General features: G+C 44.4%; 1 protein-coding gene across 6 annotated transcripts in view; it reads left to right on the forward strand.

The window, feature by feature from the left end:
• Nucleotides 1-22,849, forward strand: part of RYR2 (ryanodine receptor 2) — a 195,497-nt gene that overhangs the window by 134,082 nt on the left and 38,566 nt on the right. For 4 of the 6 annotated variants that reach the window (XM_036354797.1, XM_036354792.1, XM_036354793.1 and 1 more), the window contains exons 64-80: nt 1,142-1,202; nt 2,387-2,625; nt 4,254-4,335; nt 6,054-6,184; nt 6,546-6,866; nt 8,069-8,309; nt 8,666-8,753; nt 9,330-9,422; nt 10,053-10,223; nt 11,198-11,257; nt 11,985-12,119; nt 13,923-13,958; nt 14,677-14,789; nt 16,200-16,296; nt 18,018-18,121; nt 19,675-19,726; nt 21,436-21,489. In XM_036354797.1, coding sequence (XP_036210690.1) covers nt 1,142-1,202; nt 2,387-2,625; nt 4,254-4,335; nt 6,054-6,184; nt 6,546-6,866; nt 8,069-8,309; nt 8,666-8,753; nt 9,330-9,422; nt 10,053-10,223; nt 11,198-11,257; nt 11,985-12,119; nt 13,923-13,958; nt 14,677-14,789; nt 16,200-16,296; nt 18,018-18,121; nt 19,675-19,726; nt 21,436-21,489 — 2,078 coding nt within the window. The remainder of the gene's footprint in view (nt 1-1,141; nt 1,203-2,386; nt 2,626-4,253; nt 4,336-6,053; nt 6,185-6,545; nt 6,867-8,068; nt 8,310-8,665; nt 8,754-9,329; nt 9,423-10,052; nt 10,224-11,197; nt 11,258-11,984; nt 12,120-13,922; nt 13,959-14,676; nt 14,790-16,199; nt 16,297-18,017; nt 18,122-19,674; nt 19,727-21,435; nt 21,490-22,849) is intronic. The other 2 variants (XM_036354795.1, XM_036354796.1) reach the window with 1 other exon arrangement.

Below are 22,849 nucleotides of genomic sequence, written 5' to 3' on the forward strand. Positions count from 1 at the left end.
CTACAGCACAAGCCCTAAGATTCCCACCAGCCAATAGAAAGGGACGTAACAAATCCTGCCCTTCTGCTCGTTTTGTTTTCGTTACCATCAGGAATTCTGAGGCACCAAGCACAAGATGAACGGGACCTTTCTGAAAGTACTCAGAGGCTCCGTAATGAGTGCCTTATTTTTTTGTTTGTTTGTATCATGTCACTGAACTGGCTCGCTGCCATTCTAAAGCAAGTATTAGTTTCCATGTATATTTAATTCATTCATTTTAGGACACTTTTTTGTATAAAGACTATAACATACTCAAATGACATAAAAACTTAAAATCAGACAGGAGTTGTTAACCCCAGGATCCAGGAAATGATGATATGTTATACAGTGAGGGAAAAAAAGTGTGCACACACATTATATATAGAATACAGAATAAAGACATCATAACGTCAGACTATCTTGTGAGCAGTCAAATCACTGTAACTTTGGACTTGCTTTTCTTATTCTTATCACAAAGTAATATATATGTAATGGTTGTATAATTCACATTTCTGTTAATCAAAATGAGGGGATTACATCTTTCAAGAACAGTCAGCCCCATGTTAGGTATCTCATGAGAGTAGGATTTAGCTTTCTCAGCTCCTGATGCTTTTTTACATAATAGCATGGTGCTCCTCTTTCACCAAAGACCAACAGCATTCAGGCAGATGAGCTGCTCTGAATCCAGGTGAATGCAATCAGAAGGCAGAGACGCTGGGTAATCAAACTGGGATTACATTTATTAGACTTTCAGCCACCTCATCCCATAAAGGCTGTGAGCTGACTTCACAGTTGCCACGCAATGTGATTTAACAAGGAGGCGAGCTGGTATGTGGAGGGGTGTCCGTGGAGAACTCAGTAGACCCCCAGCCTGGGCAGCGCTTCCACCGCTTCTGAGTGCATCAGCTCCTCGCCGAGGCCCGCTTCTCCGCTTCCCTACTGACATCCGCATAACCACCGTAGCAGGAAACTGCATGTGAGACTCGATTGTCAGAGATCTGTTTGAGCTATTACATTGAGTTGTGCTGTGGACTAATTTTTGAAACACAACTATGAATAGAAAGGAAGAAAACGGGTAAATTCTCAGGTCGATTCATACACCTTTTTTCTTCTTCTTCTTTAGGAAACGATGCAGCATCCATTGTCAACTGTCTTCACATTTTGGGTCAGACTCTGGATGCAAGGTACACGGGTCCATTTTTATCTAAATCAGCGCGTATCATAATGACATTGGAGAATATTAAAATGGGCCACTTGCCTTCATTATATTCTTTGGGACAGTACTAAAGATTTCGGTGTAGGTGAAAAGAAGAATCCTTGGTAAATTACTAATACAATGGCATTTTGTTATTTTCACGATCATATATAAATCGTTAAATTTTAGTAATTTCCGCAGCATCTTGGCGTGTAACTAGGGCTGAGCTGGGAACGTGTCCTGTGAGGGAAGGGTGGTAGTGATAGCTCCGGAGGTCATGTGGGTGTCGAGGCACCCTGCCCGGCTCACGTGTGCGATAACATTTACTTTATCGGAAACATGAGGGTTTACTCTCAGGTTACAGATGTAGAGTGAAGCCTAAGACTGCCCAGTGAGTGGTGGTCAGCCAACCCGGTCTGTGCCCTTTCTCCTCTGCCTGTCATTGACACGACCGGCAACCCAGCATGTGGTCTGAACACAGAGTCAACCCATGTAGCATGACCGACTCAGCCTTCAGCCACACATTAAGTTCATTTATTACCCATGACAAATCCAAGTGAAAGTTTCTGAAGGCTCTTACAGAGAGTATTCCATGATTCCTTGGATAATCCAGGTTTGTGTTTAAAACTTTGTTTGAGGTGTTTTGTGTAATAAACAGCGAAAGGAGATGCCACTGTGCACCTTCATTCTTACTGGCAATGGTGGCCCAGGAGTCTCCTTCTGCGTATGAGGAGAGGCTGGTATATCACTCCACGTCTCCCCTCAAAGCACCGAACTCCCGTGTCATTTGACGACTTGATGGAGTTGCCATCGAATGTTTCTTTCACAGCCATTGCTCCAGAAACATCCTCCTTCGGTTGGATTTGGGATGAACTGAACTGGCTCAGCAGCTGTGTTTGCTTAGTTTTAGAATAAACACTCTCAGAATTTGAGACCTGCTAATGCAGGTGGAAAACTAGGCATTCGCCCTGCCCTCTGCTCTGAGGTTCTCTTGGAGTTGACTATGAAGGAATTTAGGATCAGTGGTGAATTACAGAGCAGTGTGGCTAAACTCCAAGTGTGTGGAAGTGTTTGAGTGGATGTAAAAGGCTGACAACTGAGTGAGTGCTGTGAGAACGCAGAGTGTGTTCCTGCTCACTGCTCCCTTCACGCCTGCCCTCTGTCCCCCCGCAGGACAGTCATGAAGACCGGCCTGGAGAGTGTGAAGGGCGCACTCAGTGCATTTCTGGACAGCGCAGCGGAGGACCTGGACAGGACCCTGGAGAACCTGAAGGAGGGCCAGTTCACGCACACCCGCAGCCAGCCGCGGGGCGTCACACAGATCATCAACTACACGACGGTGGCGCTGCTGCCTGTGCTGTCCTCCCTGTTCGAGCACATCGGCCAGCACCAGTTCGGGGAGGACCTGATCCGTACGTAGACCTGCACCTAGAGCCTCATTTCTAGGCGGCACAGGCAGCTATGGAAGCCACATCTGGGGCCCTCCAACGCTGCGTGAACATTGACCTGCTTGTTTTGCAGAACATTCTAGGTTGAGTGTGAGTTACAGAAACCGTTCTTGCAGAGGTAGACCCCCGAATCGCATGACAGTCTTCCACGTTCCAAGTGCAAATTCCAAAGTCACTGTTCCATGTTGTCTCTTCCCATGGCACTTGCTAACGCGGTCTGACCACGGGACACACATGTGAAACGTTTCCACTTGTTTCTGAGTCGATGCAGACCTTTTCCATGGCTGCATGACCAGCAAACTGAAGGCTGCTGAGACCAGTCTGTGTCCAAATAACCTGTCACCTTGGGTCACCCACACAGTTGCTGTTAACAGGTTTCAGTCTGTTTTCATTGGGGATTTGACCGGCTGTTGTTGGCTGGAATTCTGTAATTATTAAAAATATCCACACGCCCGGCCAACATGGCTCAGTGGTTGAGCATCAATTTATGAACCAGAAAGTCACGTTTCGATTCCTGGTCAGGGCACATGCCCAGCTTGTGGGCTCAATCCCCAGTAGGGGGCGTGCAGAGTCAGCTAATCAGTGATTCTCTCTCATCATGGATGTTTCTATCTCTCCCTCTTCTTTCCTCTCTGAAATCAATAAAAATATATTTTAAAAAATATATATATCCACAGAATGCCCAAGGTTATGTGGGAAAAAATAACGCATGACCTGCCCCAGTGTCCTCCTGCCCTTGTACTGACATGACCACGAGAGAAGGTGCGAGTCCTTGCCGTGCAGTCTCAGACCCAGCTGCTGAGACGCAGCGTGTAGGTCCCAGGGGCGTGCAGCTCTGCGCGAGACCCACTGCAGAGCTGGGTGACGACAAGGACACTGGCTGCGGGGTTTGCTGGAAGCAGCGGGAGCCCTGCTTGCAGTGTGGCCATGGAAACGGTCTGGAGGTCACGGTGGCTTCTCCATTGACGTCGTGTTTCCTGCAGGAAACAGTAGCCAAGTTAGAATTGGAAATTCAAGGTTCTTAGGTTTCCTTGCCAATAGACATCTTATTGGGTCAGAGATCATCCGCCAGGTTGTGTTTGATTCTCTAGCTGCAGAAACCACCAAAGTGACTTACTTATACTGCACATGCCAGGTTGTGTCAGAAATAGTTAGCACACTCCGTCCCCTACCATTCTCATGCTGGTTCATCGAGACCTAAAATAAAAGGTGCCGCCTTCATACTAGTATACCTTGGCAACAGGAGTCAAACACCACCTGCCCTCCAAGTTACTCTTGTGTTACTTTTATCCTTGAAGAAATCTTTTATTCTTATACCTAGAGAAAAATTATAAAGAAATTGTTCCTGATCATGTTCTGAATAATCACAGGGCTTCTTTAGAATGCTTTAAGATCCTGAAAGAAAATAATTTTGTTTGAGAAAACCTTTTCGTATTTCCTTTTACATATTGTTTGTTCTTATGTTGTTTCTCTCAGACGTTAAAATATCAGCATACCTTTAATATGGAATTTTGGTTTTCGCGAAGCTTTCTTAGACATTGTGTAAATAACAAGTGTGGTTTTTTTTCATGTGCAATTCTCTTTTTCCCTAGTGGAAGATGTACAGGTGTCCTGTTATAGAATTCTGACGAGCTTATATGCTCTGGGAACGAGCAAGAGTATTTATGTGGAAAGGTAAAGTTTTAAATTTAACTTTGTCTCAATCACTGTTTTAAGTATTATAACTATTTCAAGTGTTACAAAAAGTCTTCGCTCAATAACTTTTTCCCTAGTTAGAAATTAAAGAACCAGATTCATTTTATGGATTCTTTGGGAGTAGAGACACAATCTTTAAGGTAAGTTTGATTTATGTTAAGGTTTGGCTGGTGACTTGGGCTGTGAAAGAATTCACAACTAAGAAGTTGCATTTACTTTCCAGTAGAGGTAAGGGCGGTGTATTGCTAATCATTATAGGGCCGGGAGCAAAGGGGTGGCCTGCTCTTCAAGCTGTGACTGTTGCCAAGCTTCAAGGAAGGAAGGGGTCAGGGTTGTGTTGATGTTGAGCAGGTTACAGGGCTGTCTTAAAGAGTTACAGTGTGTTTGCTTTCCAGGAGACAGTCCAACAGATGTCCCAGGGAGGTGTCTTATCAGTATTTTCCCAAGCCTATAAAACATGCTTAGGGCAAAAGTTATGAAGAGTTTAAAAGAGGCTTTTTTTGAAGGTGAGGTGGGAAGGGAACTTTCTACTAACTAGAGACGCCTTCCTGCAAATTATCTGAGTTGTGAAAACAGCAGGGAGGAGGGTATACAAGAATGTAGCCTCGAGAGTAGCTTATCTTGTCCCACAGTTTGAACAGAGGAGCCAACAATCTGAGGGTTTAATTACCAGGTGCTTCTCATAAATTGTGGAAGACCACAGCGAAGAAGGAAGGCCTTTTTCCTATCCTTACAATATAATAAAAGAGTTATGGGGGGGAAAATAAAGCAATCTCAGTAAAGACTATATTTAATATAAAGCTTTAACTTAAGTGTTTATGAATCTGTTAGTGCAGGTTTGCAATGATAAAATGACCTGGAAGAATATAAAACTAACATTTTGAATCTGAGTAAAATATGGTTTTTTTAATGAAAAAGTGACATAAGTGCTAATAAAAATATAGTAATTTTATTACAAGTCATCTAAAAGAAAAATGGCTATTTCCAGAATACCAACACAAATGATCAGAGTTGGTCTGAGAATTACTACTTGAATAAAGAATTTAAATTATTAAATAATTAACAAGAATTATTAATGCTAGACTAATCAGATGTAAGGGACTACATTGCTGACTTTGAAGTCATGCATGAAACATTTTAACCTATTAAATTCTTAAATAAATTATTTCTCATTATTTTAAAACATTTATTTAACCCACATTATGTGCCTGAAATTTTGCCATTCTGCGTCCTTTTTTTTTTTTTTAATCCTCACCCAAGGATATTTTTTTCCATTGCTTTTCAGAGAGAGTGGAAAGGAGGGAGGGAGAGAGGGAGGGGGAAAGAGAGAGAAACATTGACTGGTTGCCTCCCGCACTAGACCTGACCAGGGGCAGGTAGTGAACCCACAACCCAGGCCTATGTCCCCAACTAGGAATCGAACCCATGACCCCTTGATGTGTGGGCTGACCCTCCAGCCTCCGAGCCACACTAGCCAGGACTTACTGTCTTGTAAGCTAAAAGATAATTTGGCTTTCTTTTTTAATGGCAGGAACTTCGTTATTGAAAGCATGTGATGATTTATAAGATAGAAATTATACTTGAGGGTTAATAGTATTAGCAGTACTATTATTATCCCTCAGGTTAAACTGCCAGTTTTAATACACCTTCAGTTTTTCACTTGGGAGAAATAAAAATCACAAGCATTTCCCCTCCAGGCAGCGATCTGCGGTGGGCGAGTGTCTGGCGGCCTTTGCGGGTGCCTTCCCGGTGGCGTTTCTGGAAACTCATCTCAACAAACACAACAGCTGCTCCATCTACAATACTAGCTCCTTACGGGAGAGAGCAGGTAACGCAGCTGCAGGGGCAGCAGCTGAGACTCGAAGCCACGCATCATGTCACTTTCCGTTTGGGAAAATCTGGGTAGATAACCCTCATTTCTTTCACTGCCCCAGTGGATAAAGCTAACCGATGATTTCCAGGATTGGCCTCTGAGAACCTACTAGAATTATCTGCTAGGATTTGAGTTGAGTTGGGGGAGGATAGGGTAGGAGGTAGGAAAGAGGGAGAAAAGCTGACACGGCTGCTAGGAGGAAGGGGACGGGCCCAGTGGAGGCGTGTGGGCATGCGGAATCTTGAAGCCCAGACGGCATCCTGTTTGTGTCTGTGACTTCAGTGACCACCATTTCTTCTTGGGTGTGTTCCTCTAGCTCTCAATCTGCCAGCCAACGTGGAAGATGTTTGTCCAAATATCCCATCTTTGGAGAAACTGATGGAAGAGATTGTGGAGCTGGCCGAGTCCGGGATCCGCTACACGCAGATGCCGCACGTGATGGAAGTCATCCTGCCCATGCTCTGCAGCTACATGTCCCGGTGGTGGGAGCAGGGGCCCGAGAGCAACCCCGAGAGGGCTGGGCTGTGCTGCACGGCTCTGAACTCGGAGCACATGAACACCCTGCTGGGCAACATCCTGAAAATCATCTACAACAACCTGGGCATCGACGAGGGGGCCTGGATGAAGAGGCTGGCAGGTGAGGGCTGGGCAGGAGCGACCGCTTCAAGTTGTCTTATTTCCAAAAAGATTTGAAATACAGAAACTAGACTTTTTCTACCTCCGTCTTTATTAATATTGCTCCTGTGCTAAACAGTATTATCGTTGCCGTCATGCTGTTCTTTAGAAAGTAGATATCAGACTGTGAGTGACTTCCCATGTGCTTTTCAGTAAGGAACCATTTTCCTTCTGATAACCTCTCTAAGGTCAATGAGTAAACACAGCAGCAAAAGCTAATGACTCTGCAGACAAAGATGAACCTGGGTTTGGAATCAGCCCCTCAGCAGTCTGTCCCCCAGGATGGGGGAGGATGCTCGGGCTGCCTCACGTGTTCGCACTGCAGTGATGTGCCTTTGCCCTGCGTCTGTGGAACAAGTGGAAGCAACGTTAACGCTCACCGCTGGCCTGTGGTTACTAGTGGGCACAGCATAGAGCAGAATACAGGCCATCTTTACAGTAAGGTGGGCATTTTCATGACTTGGAAAATGCCCACAATAGCAAGGAGGATGAAAAGAAAAGGACTTTAAAATGGAATTCAGAAACCCATATAAGTATATATTTGTGAAATTACTTATTTATAAAAACTCCAGAGAGAAATACATGACTGTCTTACTAATTAGGTAGGGTGATTATGGTTGATTTTAGTATTTCCCTTTTATACGTTTCTGCAATATATATGTGTTACCTTTAGGGGAAAAATTCCTTTTTAAAATGTCCAAATCACGTCTAGAATGGTTGCTAACAACCACAACTGTTCTTAAGTAAATGAGCAGTGAGTGTTGTATGTAATCCCCCTCTTCCCAGGACAGGATGAGGGCGATAGGGGAGGGAGCAGTACCTTCGCTCATACACTGTGGAACAGTGTGCAGCTACTCTAAGGCAAGGGGACCTTTGCCATTTGGGGAATTTTCTTTTTTGTGTGAAAAGAGTTGATTTGCAAAGTGAGTGAATATCTTTTCTTAATTTTTATTCTAAATTAGCTGTCAATCTTTTTTTTAAAAAAAAACACAAGGAAGCACATCAAATTCAATTCCTAGTCAGTTGGGGACTAGACCCTGAGGCCACGGCTGACTCGGGTAGATGTGCTGGGGAGGGCTCTCGCGGAGCCGCTGTTGTAATGACAGTCTGTCCTGGGGGACCTGACCTGTATGTGGAGCACTGCACTGACGTCTGTCTTCACAGTGTTTTCCCAGCCGATTATAAATAAAGTGAAGCCTCAGCTCCTGAAAACTCATTTCTTACCATTAATGGAGAAACTGAAGAAAAAGGCAGCCATGGTGGTCGCGGAGGAAGACCATCTGAAAGCCGAGGCCAGAGGGGACATGTCCGAGGCCGAGCTGCTCATCCTGGACGAGTTCACCACGCTGGCCAGGGACCTCTATGCCTTCTACCCGCTCCTGATCCGATTCGTGGACTACAACAGGTAGAATGTTCAAAGCGATTGATTTCTCTAATGGCACCCTGACCTTGCTGGGTTCCTGTGTCCCAGACAAATGGCTTCATTCACTAACCTCTTAGCGATGAGCCTGTTCATACTCAGATGTTTCTAGATGCATTGTTTTGACGGAGCCTCTTATCAGTAAGGGCATTCTGAAGCAGGCCCAGTGTTGGGGGTAAAAGTTAGCAGTTGGACAGTTCCGGTGTTTTAGTTTCGCAGTGTTACCACTGCACACTTAGCCATCTGTGCTCTGCGGGAAGCCAGCATTCCTAAGTTACTTGGCTGCATATTTAAATTTTAAGTTGTAACTGAGGAGCCACTTCATTGATTTTGTGATCCAGGGCGAAGTGGCTCAAAGAACCGAGCCCGGAAGCCGAGGACCTGTTCCGCATGGTGGCCGAGGTGTTCATCTACTGGTCCAAGTCCCACGTGAGTAGGACAGCATGGGCAGGGCTTGCTGTTTGCAGGATGTTAAGGCCTTTCGAACATTTAGCCAATTTTCCAGCCCCTTAGTGTTTCTCAGACTTGTCTCCTGGGTGTCACTTAACTGGCGAGGAGGGAGAATGCTCAAATACTTCCCATTGCCAGTGCGTCTGTGGCCCGGAATTAAAAGTGAGTGAAGGAATGTTACGGAACTTGAAAAAGCAGATGGAACGTCTGACCGGGTGGGAAGCTCCATCCCATTGCTGTAACCTGTGTTTATCCCGAGACACATGCTTTCCCGGCTAAACCAGGTCTGAGTAGTCATTCAACCCTAGGTAGCTGTGTGTCCACGTTACTTAAATCCTCTCACCCTTCGTTTCCCGACCTTTGAGACTTTGTATTTATGTGCAATGCCCAGAACTGCCGCCCCGGGCAGGCGCCTTCATTGTATTCAACACATATGTGTTCCCTTTCTTGATGAGTCTTACATATCAAGTTAACATTTATCTTCTTACGAACTTCTGATCACATGGACTTCTTATTTATGTGATTGTAACTGGCATTTCCTTTGGGACTTCTCAGAACTTCAAAAGAGAGGAGCAGAACTTCGTGGTCCAGAACGAAATCAACAACATGTCCTTCCTCATCTCTGACACCAAGTCCAAGATGTCAAAGGTATTTCTGTGCTGTGTCGTGGCGAGAGAAGTGTCCCCATACAGCTTTCATTGGTTGGTTTATTGTTTATTTTTTGAAAGTTTATAAGTGGACTTTGATAGATTTGGTAATGTTGTTTACTGAACACACACACACACACACACACGCACACACAGAGTTGAGGGGACCCAGGACTGATGTACTCACGGATGGTATGACACGCAGACAGAACTATCAGGGAGGAAGAAGTTGTGACTCAGTGTCCCTAGGAACAGAAGGCACCGCATAGAGACGGGTGTGTGGGGAAGCCCAGGGTTGGTCAAGAGCAGAGGTAGTGAGGGGGAAGCGTGGGCAAGAACCTTTGCTGGGGCTTCTGCAGGAAGGAGCAGAGTTACCATGGAGTTTTCATATATCCATATCTTCTCTAGAATTACAATGTGCATTTTCCTTCTAAAATTATAAAGAAATGCACACCAGTGAATTGTAATGACTTGGGAATCAAAAGTAGGACTTAAAATTAGAAGAAAAAAAGAAAAAATGTCCTCAGTAGGATTTTAAACATAGCGACCAGCAGAGAAAGAGGAAGTGGAGCCCGGAGAGGGCCAGGTCCGAGCGGAGCAGCGCCTGACCCCAGCACCCGTCCGTCCGCAGGCCGCTGTGTCCGACCAGGAGAGGAAGAAGATGAGACGGAAAGGAGACCGCTACTCCGTGCAGACCTCCCTCATCGTGGCTGCGCTGAGGCGGCTGCTGCCCATTGGGCTGAACATCTGTGCCCCCGGAGACCAGGAGCTCATTGCTCTGGCCAAGAACCGGTTGAGTATGGTGAGTTCCTTCTCGCGGGGCTGCAGCGTCCCACCCCGGGCTTACGGGGTTTGCAGGCCTATCTCCCAGGGCTCTCTCCACTGCTCATCTGCAGCGAGTGCTTTATCAAGTGGTTTCTGCACAGGCCCTGAACTCAGATTCAACGGCTGCCTATTGTTTTGGGGTTTTTTTTTGGGGGGGGGGGCGGTGGGGAGGCTGATTTTATTTCTAAATTATGTTAATCACCTTCAGGGCACATTCAGGAGCCACATGGAAAAGATACAGACAAGTCACAGGTAGTGAGAAAAATGGATTTCATCTAGATCCCTATATAGGATTTTTGATGAAGGGCGATTTTTCAGTGTTAGGAGCAGCCATGGTGATGTGCGGTGTTGACTTTTAAACCAGCAGCTTTTTGCAAGCATTGAGATTTACGTTCTCAAGATTTCTTTATGGCCCGTTTTCCATCGTCACGGCTACGCTTATGAGGAGGCAGTTTTTCAAAAGTGTACATGGGCTTACTGTTCTGTATTTGTGTAAATTGGAGGCCTCGCTCCTGCCCTGGCAGCTCTGAAGCTCCCTGAGTGTGTCTGGAGTTGAGCAAATGAGCGAGGCTGGCGAGTGGCTATGGCCTGATGAGTGACCCTGAGGGCGGGCTCCAGGCACTGCATGGCGCACACGTCATAGGTGCTCAGTTACTCTGTGCACATTTCGGGGGGAGACTCGGTTCTGTGTGAACCCCAGGGAGCATGATGCTTCCCTTCTTGCTGGGAACTGGAAACCGAGCTCATTGCATCTCGATGCACTTACTGTGGAGGTCACGCAGCTGTTGTTTCTAGTCAGAGCAGCAGCGACAGAGGAGCCGACAGAGCCCCAGATCTGTGGCACGCAGCCAAAGCCTCAAAAATACTGTGCAGACGTACCTGCATGATTTCCATCCACTTATAGCAGGTGACACGTCACAAGACTTCTAGGTAACATTTTTTTCTTGACAGAAAGACACTGAGGATGAAGTCCGAGATATAATCCGCAGTAATATTCATTTACAAGGCAAGGTAAGCCACATTTGTTCTAAAGCACATTTAGTATCTATACATTGGTTATTCTCTCTTTAGAATAGCACTCAGAGTAATGTTATTTTAGCAGTTAACACATTGCCGACCAGTAGTTTTATTGCTAGCTTTACCCAATGGCCAGATAAGTTTCTATTGAATGAGTACAAAAAACATTTTACATAAATGTTAAAGGCACGCTTTAAAATTAAATACCCATTGCATTTTGAAGTTATTACATGTTCTTATAAGCTAATATCTTTTTAAAATATGGTACTTTATAAAACACTGTGTAATATGAAGCGAGAATTCTTGTGGTCTGTCCACAATGTGTTAAGAGAGTGAAAATATATTATTTTAACCAGTCATTATCCTACTTCAAGTCCTTTGATATTAAAGACCCTCAAAATAACAAATGTATTTTTAAAGTCGATCATCAGAAACTTTGCTTGTTTAGGGAAATCTTTCCAACCACCACCAGGTTAGGTTAAGCCTCCTGGTGCCTTACGTTTCTTTGCAGTCGCCCTCACCACAGCTGCAAACACGTGTTTCATGTTTGTCTTCACACGAGATGATAGATTTCTGAGTGCAGGTGCTCTGGGTCTTGGTCTTTGCGTGTGTTCAGACACTGTGCTATGCGCATGCATGACTGCAGACCCCCCGTCAGCAGTGTGTCCCCCTTTTTACATCGTAACCTGATGTTTCCTGCGCTTTCCTCTCTGCCCCGCAGTTGGAGGATCCTGCTATTAGATGGCAAATGGCTCTTTACAAAGACCTGCCGAACAGGCCTGAGGACAGTGCCGATCCCGAGAAGACGGTGGAGAGAGTCCTGGACATAGCGAGCGTGCTCTTCCATCTCGAGCAGGTCAGACTGGCTGCCGATTCGGTCTGGTTTGCCCCACCCGTCGATGGTAAAGAGGATGTGTGTCAGGCTGTTAACCACGTCCAACAGTCCTATGCTCAGCGCACTCATCATAAGGAACATAGGACTCAGGAGTTCTTAGCATCTAGCGTGTACAAGTTCTAAGCTTATGATTTTGTAGCTATGTATAGACGATGTATTCAGAGAGATTAACACCTTTATTTTATTTTATTCAAAATAGTTCCAAGATAACACAGAGAGAACCCACAGTGAGTGTCATCAGCCGTTGGGCCTCATGACAGCACCTGCCTGACGGGCACACAAACTAGTAAAATGCCCTGCCACCCCGGAGTTTTGTCATCTAAACATTTACAGAACATACTAGTAGCACATTAATAAACATTTCCCTTTTATTCCTGTTTTATATTATCTGATGCTCTCCTGTCCCTGCCCTGCCAGTTAAATAACACCACTGCCTTAGGCTTCATCACTACGATGAGATGAAACTAGGTACTCACACCGTATGGCTACTGACGTGCTTTTACATTCTGTAACACCATAATATGAGTAATATAATGTAATATGATAGAATATAATATAGGAAATTTAACATGTCCCTATTTCCATAATATTTTCATGAAACATTAAATAAATACAAATTGTCATCCATCAGCAGATGACAAGGTTTGAGGTAATGATATCTGAAGTGCTATATAAAGTCAGAGTTGTGTTTCCCGAATTATGCATATATTTAAGTAGATAACTGAATGCTAATTAAATGGCTGCAGGGGACAATTTCTAGTGTCATCACACTACCATAAGTCTTTTTAAAAAATATATTTTACTGATTTTTTTACAGAGAGGAAGGGAGAGGGATAGAGAGTTAGAAACATTGATCAGCTGCCTCCTGCACACCCCCTACTGGGGATGTGCCCACAACCAAGGTACATGCCCTTGACCAGAATCGGACCTGGGACCCCTCAGCCTGCAGGCCGACGCTCTATCCACTGAGCCAAACCGGTCAGGGCCATAGTTTTTAATTCTTCCTAGTTTTCATGTACATATCTGGATTTGCTTGAATGAATTTTAGATACAATAAATGAAGTTTTTTGAAATCTGTTGTTGCATTATATTCAGATACTATATTTTCATAAGTATATCCAATCATAATCAACAATGTCATTTGTGAAGCAGTAAGATTGATTTCACTGAGCGGCCATTCATTCCGTGAACATTTCTTGAGGGCACCACCTCATTCGAGGGCACCATCCCCATTTCCGGGAAACAGCCCCATGTCCGGAAAAGGGCCACACTAAGGTTAGGGGTCTGGCTCCGCCCATTCTAGGGCACTGCCTCATGGCAGCTTTGCATTCAGCAGGCACCAGACTGAACATGGTCCCTCTACTCCAGTTGCTCAAGCTCTGCTAGAGGAAGTGGACACGTCAGTGATAAATGTGTGATGAGAGAGCTGGACTAGGATACAAAATGTGCTGAAGAGGGAATGAAAGGTCCTAGGCTTAACTAGTGGGTGATTCCTATATAAATGTTTAAGTGAGAATAGGAGTTATCTAGGTAAAGGTAAGGGAGTCGGAGTTTAGTTAAGGTCAAGGGTTATTCATGTTATGAATAAGCGCCGCCCAATTACATAAGTTGCTTTGTTAACATTTCTAAACCACTGTCACCCAGACATCCTTAATGTTTTCTCCAAGCATTAGCACATTCATCTTTTGACGGTTTATTGCAAAGGGTAGTAAACTTAGCTTTATTATTTTTTTTTAGCTAACATAACATTTTTATTTCTTCCAGAAATCTACATGTATGCGTTGGAGATGTTACAGTATGGGAAGTACAGTGTTCACTTGCCTAGAGATTACTGATTAATTTAGAATTACATGTTGGGACTTTTCTCTCTAATACTTATGATTAATCTCTTTTTCTCTCTCAGAGTTCCGAACACCATTAGCTAAATAAATAACTCACTTGCATCATTTACTACAGCTTTCAAATTCTCATTTGTCCCTATCTAACAAAATATATATTTTAACATTTTTGCAAAATTAAACCTTGTTAGTTACTCCTAGTAATGTGTTCCTGAAGCCGGGTCATCTCCTTCCCATCCTGTTACACTGATGGACAATAGGCTTTTCATGAGAATTCCCCTTGACTGCCTCTGTGCTCACTGCCGCAGTGCTTATGATGAATTAGTGAAAATGGATCCAGGAGTAAAAGTGGGTTAATTTTTTGTGTAGCCAGAAAATATGTTTTAGAACCATAACCAAATTCTGAAAGAATACAAACTGATAGTTTAGAGAATGGTTTTATATTTCTTTGATTTTAGAGATGACATAGCTTCTAAAGTACACACTATTGGGAAAATATTTTATTTTTGTGGATAAAAATATATAACATTTCAAAGTATTTCAAATTTAGGACATGGGCTTTTCCATAAATGTAAAGTATTTTTTGGAATTTAAGTTGCAGAAGATTTTAGCTAAAAGGCATGGCTGTCCATCAAGCTTTGAGGCTCTCGGGTTCACGGGCTGTCTGTGTCTTCCTCCAGGTGGAGCACCCTCAGAGGTCGAAGAAGGCCGTGTGGCACAAGCTGCTCTCGAAGCAGCGGAAACGGGCGGTGGTGGCCTGCTTCCGCATGGCCCCTCTCTACAACCTGCCAAGGTCAGAACTCTTCCATGGTGGCTGTTTCTTAATCCTCACCCAAGGATATGTTTGTTTATTTGAGAGAGAGAGAGAGAGAGACAGACAGACAGACAGACAGACAGACATTGATGTGTGAGAGAGAAACATCATCACCTCCTGTAAGCGCCCCAACTAGGGGTGGAATCCATTTCCCAGGTATGTGCCCTGACTGGGAATTGAACCTGCATCCATTTTGGTGTACGGGACAACACTCTAACCAACTAAGCCACCCAGCCGGGACTCAAGTTTATAACAGAATAAAATTAGTTTTCCCTAATAAGCGATGGGGTCTACCAACTATCTTAATATGAGTACGATAGTGCAAGAGAAGAATAGATGTATTGGCTCTTGTGTCTAATCATTGACCTTGATTTTCTTGGTTGGGAACCCTCAGAGAACTGTGGTCTGCAATCCATTTATTAAATGACCTCCGTACGGAGGCTGTGAGGCGGGTAGCGTGAGACGGCCTTGACCTAATGTGAGGCTAAGATAGTGGTCAAGTTTACTACTTCATTGTAGTTTTCTCTCTGAACCGTAAGATCTGCCTCATAGACTTGTTCCGATTATTGAAGGGGCTGAGACACACAGAGTGTTAGAACTGACCTTGCCACAGGGATGATGATTCTTTGGGGGAAAGAGCTGATATGGAACCAACTTATGGGAGTGAAGTGGACCCGTTCGACTGCTCATCGCCTTCTCTTAGAGACGGGCAGGCCCTCTTGTTAGCAGAAGTGACGTGCGCATCCAGTCACTCGGTGCCCAGGGTTCCTCCGTAGCCTCTTACCCTAAGACACTGCTCTTCCCTCTCTGAAGTTGGTACGAGGGCGTCCTCCATATCCCACGGTAAACAGGACCCTCACAGCGACATCCGACCACGCCCTCATTGTGCAGGCTGAGCGCTTCCTCCTTGTTCCGGGGCGCCATGGCCACCGCTGCCTGGAGCACCCCCTTCAGTGCTGGCTGCTTGTCTCTCTGATTCAAATTTGGATTCTTTAGACTTTTGTCCAGTTTTATACCCTCAGCACCTAGAATGCTGGCAGTCAGTAAGTGGATGGATGGATGAATGAGTTAGTGCTGTAAGGGGCATCACACTTTCCTTGTCACCGAGACTTCCGCTGCTTTGCCATCTTGTCACACTGCGTATACAGCCAGGCGCTGCTCCTAAATTCTCTGACTCGACCACGGTGTCACCGTTAGTCCCGTGGAACGTCCCTCTCTGGTTACTCCGTGTGGCCCCTCTCTGTGTCTCAGCCGTTTTCTCTGAACTGTGCTTGCCCCTTCCCACGGTACCTCCTCACGCCCTGGCTTCCTGCCTCCTGTCAGGTTGGTGGCAGCAGATCCCGAGCTGGCGTCTCCAACACTGTGTTTGAAATTGTGCTTCTCTTGTAGGCATCGGGCCGTCAATCTTTTTCTTCAGGGGTATGAGAAGTCCTGGATTGAGACAGAAGAGCATTACTTTGAGGATAAACTGATAGAAGACTTAGCGGTATGTCTCTAATGGGCGTGTGCAATGAAAGGGCTCTGGGCTCCACGTGTGAGCAGTCACCGTGCAGCATTGGAGAGAAAACCTCGTCGCAGAGTATAGGTCCTGGGAAACTTTATTCTCAATTGTTAATGCATTCCGTGTTTAGGGGAGAATTCTGAGTTTAAGGTCAATTATACAAGTTTCTTATTAACTTTGAGGGGGAGTATTTTGTTACCCTTTTAAATCCCTTTAAACACCTCAGAACCAGGATAAAACTATAGAAGCTGAACCATAAAGAAGTAACTCACCAAACATAAGTTGAAGGTGAACAAAAGCAAGTGAAAAGTAGTGGGTTTTTTATCTAATATATTTGTATTGATTTCTGAGAGGAAGGGAGAGAGAAATAGAAACATCAGTGATGAGAGAGAATCATTGATCAGCTGCCTCTTGCATGCCCCACACTGGGGATCGAGCCTGCAACCCGGGCATGTGCCCTTGATCAGAATCAAACCTGGGACTCTTCAGACTACAGGATGATGCTCTTATCCACTGAGCCAAACCAGCTCAGGCAAAAGTAGGTGGTTTTAAAAAAAATACGCAGAGCTGAGAAGGATAGAGTGGGCACAAGCAGGGTCGAGTCACGGGGATGCTGTCGAAGGCGAGGGGGTCCTTAGCCACAGCACGCGGGGAGCAGGCCCTGGGGAGCTCTGTCCATCATCCCCGGGCCGGGGGCCTGTCTAAGCATCTGACCAAAGCCAGCTTCTCAGGGCGAGTTGCAAGCGTGCTGTCGCAGACATTGCAGACTAGTTAGAGGCTAAAGGTTCCCGGCTTAAGACCTCTCATCTAAAAGGCACTTCTTTGTCATAGTTATCAGGGAATATAGTAGATATACCAATTCAGTGCATAAAAGCTGAATCTTTTAATTTTTTAATATATTTTATTGATTTTTTACAGAGAGGAAGGGAGAGAGATAGAGACTTAGAAACATCGATGAGAGAGAAACATTGATCAGCTGCCTCCTGCACACCCCCTACTGGGTATGTGCCCGCAACCCAGGTACATGCCCTTGACCGGAATCGAACCTGGGACCTTTCAGTCCGCAGGCCGACGCTCTATCCACTGAGCCAAACCGGTTACGGCAAAAGCTGAATCTTGATGACCCTCAGATATTTTAACTGAATTCAAATTGTCTTCATAATTAAAACAACCATCGAATATTGGCTACATTGTAGAAATTTACCCAGTTCCTGCAACATTAAAACCTTAAAGCCAGGGAAAAAAACATCATGTATGTACAGAGAAAACGCAAGTGTAAGTAAGTAAATGAAGGTATAAAATTCATTGTCATTCAACAAAAAGTCAGGGTTAATTAATTTTACAATCAGTAAAAATGCTTCATAATTTTCCTCATGGTAAAAGACCTATCCAATAGTACAAATTTATTTTTTAAGTCTTAAGAGTAAATGATAGTGGAAAAAAATAACTGACATACACGTATTCACACACTCACATGTATACAACTTACACAGTCATGCACACTCACATATACACTTATGCACACATGCTCACCCACATATTCACATACTTGTGTGCACGCACTCATGCACACACACATTCATACACATTCACACTGCCACAGCAGAGAAGGGCTCTCCTTGTACTCATTGTTCCAGCCCTCACACTGCTCCTGGGTCTGATTGGACGCCTCATTGCCATGTGAATTTATCAATTTACTTTTGTAGAAACCTGGAGCGGACCCTCCAGAGGAAGACGAAGGCACTAAGCGCGTTGATCCTCTGCATCAGCTGATCCTTCTGTTCAGCCGAACGGCCTTAACGGAGAAATGGTATGGCTGGCAGGGTTCCTGTGAGACAGAGGACGAAGGAAGAGCCGTGTCCCGAGTCTCTTCCTGTCTTCACCCTCCGTGTCACCTGGGCTTGTCAGGAGAGAGCCCGTCAGAGTTAGGACCAGTCGGGCACACAGCTGTCAGTTTCAAGCTTTAATATCTCCTCTAGTTTTTCTTAACAACTTTGTAATTAGCTGAATTAGTTGATTCTGAATCGTCTTACAAAAGCAAATGTTAGTACCGAAAACATATGGAGACCAGTAGTGACGAACTGTCCCGGGTCGATTATGGTGCCATTGTGCAGGAGCCCTGAGGGGTGGGTAAGCCAGCATCTCACAGGGAAGTTTCTTCGCGTCTGTTTTAAGGGCATCCTCCACTGTTCTTGACTAAAATTGACCAAAGCCACAAAACACAGACCTCTGTGGAGTTAAATAGGAAATGCACTCAGAGACCTGAGAATCACAGTGTGCCCAGCACCTGCCCTTACAGGCCCTGCGTAGACGGGCTCCGAGAGAGACACCTCAGAGGGTTCTGAGCGGTCCTGTGGCCGGAGTAACACACATCTCTCCCTCTCACCACGGCGACCGGCCTCCTCTCACGCCTTCCCCCCTATTATTTCCTGACTAGCAAGGTCATCTCATCCCTATGCTTAGAGCAGCTCTCTGTCTGGCATTGGCAGGCTCTGAGGTATTTCTCACAAGTGAAGTTTTCTGATGGCTGAAGTTTAAAGCTGCTAAAATAACTTTGTAAACATGAGTGTTTTTTATGGGCTCCTTCATCAGTTAATGGCTTCCATATTCCTTAAAAAAGGATAATAAACGTATTTAAACTCTTCTTAATTTTTAAGTAGCATTATGATTTTATAGCATAATAATTTGGGAACTCTTTCTTTTTTTTAATCCTTGAGGACATTTTTCCATTTATTTTTAGAGAGAGCGGAAGGGAGGGAAAGAGGGAGGGGGAAAGAGATAGAGATAGAGATAGAGATAGAGAGAGAGAGAGAGAGAGAGAGAGAGAAACTGATGTGAGAGAGACGTATCAATTGGATTGGTGGCCTCCCGCATGAGCCTCGACTTGGGCCGGAAATCGAACCTACAATCCAGGTACATGTCCTGGACCAGGAATCGAACCCATGACCCTTCAGTGCGCAGGCCGACGCTTTAACTGCTGGGCCACATGGGCCAGGTCAATTTGGAGTCTTTGTCAAACATCAGATCTCACTTCTGCTGCCAGAAGCCTCTGCCTCCTTTAAATTTGCTTGTTTCAACTTTTGTAGATTCAAGAAAATGAAAGATGTGCTTATGTGCAAATCGACAGACCGTTTATTTTGTGAGACCGGGGTCTCTTCCAGGATGTTGGGGGACTGTGCTCATTAGGTCTGAGGTCCTTCTCTCCGACGCTGTGATATTTTTGAATGATTACTTTGCCCAAGTTTTCATTTCATTTTAAACAAGTGTATTTGTTGAAAAATATGGGTTATTTTGTAAGTGACGGTAATTTTGCATATGACTAGCCTTAAAAACAATGGTGTTCTTTTTTCTTGTTTTCCATAGCAAACTGGAGGAGGATTTTTTATACATGGCTTATGCAGATATTATGGCAAAGGTAAATAAACGCCACTCTTGATTTTAAAGTGTAATTTTAATAAAGGGAAATAATTTTTAACCGACAAGGGATAAGAATGTCTTTCTGGCTTAAAATAAAATGCTGTTAAACCTTAGAAGCCTACGGTGCATTCAGCTCAACTTTCCACTTGTTCCATGAATCTCTGTTCTGACTTCCTTGACCAGTGTTATGGTTTCCTCCTTTCACATTGACTTATGGAGAGCTCACTAGCTTTCCAAGCATCCATTTATTCAACACCTATTCACTGGGCATCAAGGTATTGGAGATGACATGGTGAGTGAGAAAGAAAGGCACATACCCTGCCTTCTTGGAGTTTACTGTCTGATGGGGAAGACACCATTTAAACATCGAAAAACGATGACAAGAAGCCTGGGAGTTTAGTGTGGGAGGAGCAGGTTATGTAGCACAGTCATGAGTTACAATGACATGCTTTTAAGCTATAAAATTCATATCTGTTTGCTTTTGCACCTGGTTGAATGAATGAATGAATGTGACAAACCTTTTAGAAGCTGTCATTGAGGGACGGAAGGACGACATTTGTATCTTCCCTCCACTCTGGCTTCAGCTCTAGACTCAGCAGACTGTGAATCATTGAATTTAAAGTATTTTTCTGATTTGTAACTTAAATTTAACCATGTGCCTCCCTGTGCTTCACTGATACACTGTGTGCTTATCAGCCATAAGAAATCCTTAGAAGGGTTGGAATAATCCACTTTGAAGATTTCTTTCTGCCGTAGGTCTTGGTCACATGATTCTTCCAATTCCAAACCACAATGATAATAGCCGTTCAGATTTATTAAAAGCTTATTATTTTTCAGACACTTGCTCTTAAGTGGCAAACAATTTACATATATTAATTCATGTGATCTGCTGAAGACTTGGGTATTCTTTTCTGAATCCCACCTTAAATATGAGGACACTAGGCCAGAGAGGTGAAGGAACTAGCCCTGGACTAAGCAGCAGACCCTGGGGACAGCAGGATTGGAGCCAGGCGTCTGCGTCCTGAAGCCTGTTGCCAACCACACCACTCTGCCCCCGAAAGAACTCCAGCGAGGGGATTAGTTGCCAGTAAAATGGCGCATGGATTAGCACAGCTCCTGTCTCATTTCTGGGAGAATAACTAAAAAAATACAATGTTTTATCATTTTTAATAAAAGTGTTAGCAGTTACGTTTTCACTTTTCTCCTTTGGACACAATACAATAAAAAATGAACTTAGAAAGCAAGTAATGACAAGATGTACTTTAATTAATGGGCACAGCTCTCGCTTAGTTTGAATGCGTGGCTATTGTGGGTTCCTGCGCAGTATCTGCACCAGTGCATGGTGACGGCGGCGTCACCAAGAGAAACGGGATGCTTGTCCCAAAGCTTGCGCTCTGGGTTGAACAAGGCAAACACGTGAATAAGTAGTATGTGTAGTATGATATTTGCCGCATAATCATCTCCATGAAATATATGAAATTGTTCATTGATATTTTAATTTTGTAAAAGCACAGTGAAATTTTCTTTTAGGGCATGAACCCATTGATGATGTCATCTAAGATCATGGTACCTACATGACATATATTTAAACACTGTTGATAATAAATTAATGCAAGTGATTTTGTCTTCTGTGCTTAAATTCTTTTGTATTTTGTGCCTCGACATACTCTAATCCTGTTGACCTTTTTCCATTGTTCTGTTCTGCAGAGTTGTCATGATGAAGATGATGATGACAGTGAAGAAGAGGTGAAGAGTTTTGAAGTAAGATGGATCTTTCTAGACTTGCCTTTGTCCACTTGGAAGCATTGTTTCATAGCTCATAACTGACATTTCTGTTTCTTGCTTCATGGCTTATCGCAGCTTATTGTGTCAAGGAGCTGCATGTCGGAAGCTGGGTGGACAGTCTGGGTCCTACCATGCGCTGCCCTAACTCCAGGGAACGTAGAATAGCTAACCGGTCAGACGCACCCATATGTTCAGAATGAGTGCTGCCGAAGCCCCGAGATGAGGTGGCTTCATCTCAGCGAAGGCCGTGATCTAAAATGCCTGACAAGCCCTAACTGGTTTGGCTCAATGGATAGAGCGTCAGCCTGGGAACTCAAGGGTCCCAGGTTCGATTCCGGTCAAGGGCATGTACCTTGGTTGCAGGCACATACCCAATAGGGAGTGTGCAGGAGGCAGCTAATTGATGTTTCTCTCTCATCGATGTTTCTAACTCTCTATCCCTCTCCCTTCCTCTCTGTAAGAAATCAATAAAATATATAATATAACAAATAAATAAAATAAAATGCCTGACAGACACACATATTTACTGCAGGGCAGCATGACTTCGAGTATTTAACTGAAGCCCTGGTTTGACATTTTTGGAATTGAAGTCAGAGGTCTGGCCTCCCGTGCCTTCTGCACAGTCGGTCACTCATCCTCGCACATATGGGGCTCACAGCGCCGCTGGCTTGCATGAGGCAGGAGGGCGGGTCCCTAGGACCACCTTCTAGCTTATGGTTATTTTCTTAAACCTCTCAGCTCTTAAATATCCCATCATTCGAGATACCGCTCAATGTTAACCAGCCAGAAGTAAAGGCAAGCTTACTAGTATTTCCCCCCTCTGCTTAGACTATACTTTGCTTTTGATGAGAAAAAGTAGGTGGTGTTAACTACCAGTCTCCTTATTTATTGTTTTTGTTTGCTTGCTTGCTTGTCTTCAGAATTTTCAAAGCAATATTAAGTGGAAGGAAGTAGATTAGATCTTTTTAATTTTCCTGTTGATTTCTATGTCTGGACTCTGGGCTAGAAGTCTGGAGGACATTAGGACCCAGCAGTGAGTCTTTAGTTCAGTGGACCCACCAGGAGGTGTAGGTGAGGACCGGACATAGTGCCTCTTTCAGGAACAGTTGACATGAGCATCTGTGCTGCGTGGAAGTCCATGTGTAAGAAGTACAGAAACAGACTGGTTTGTGAATGACCTAGGACTAGTGCTGGCTGCGGGAAATGCCGAGGTTAATTTCTTTATGGCACTATAATCCTTTCTTACGTGTGTGTATTCTGTTCTCATATCCATCTTTATTGATAAGTGGGTTGTGAGCAGCAAATGACGTGTTCTGAAAGTGTAACTGCGTGTGGT

The sequence above is a fragment of the Myotis myotis genome, unplaced genomic scaffold (assembly GCF_014108235.1).
Source record: "Myotis myotis isolate mMyoMyo1 unplaced genomic scaffold, mMyoMyo1.p scaffold_m19_p_21, whole genome shotgun sequence".
Lineage (NCBI taxonomy): Eukaryota > Metazoa > Chordata > Mammalia > Chiroptera > Vespertilionidae > Myotis > Myotis myotis.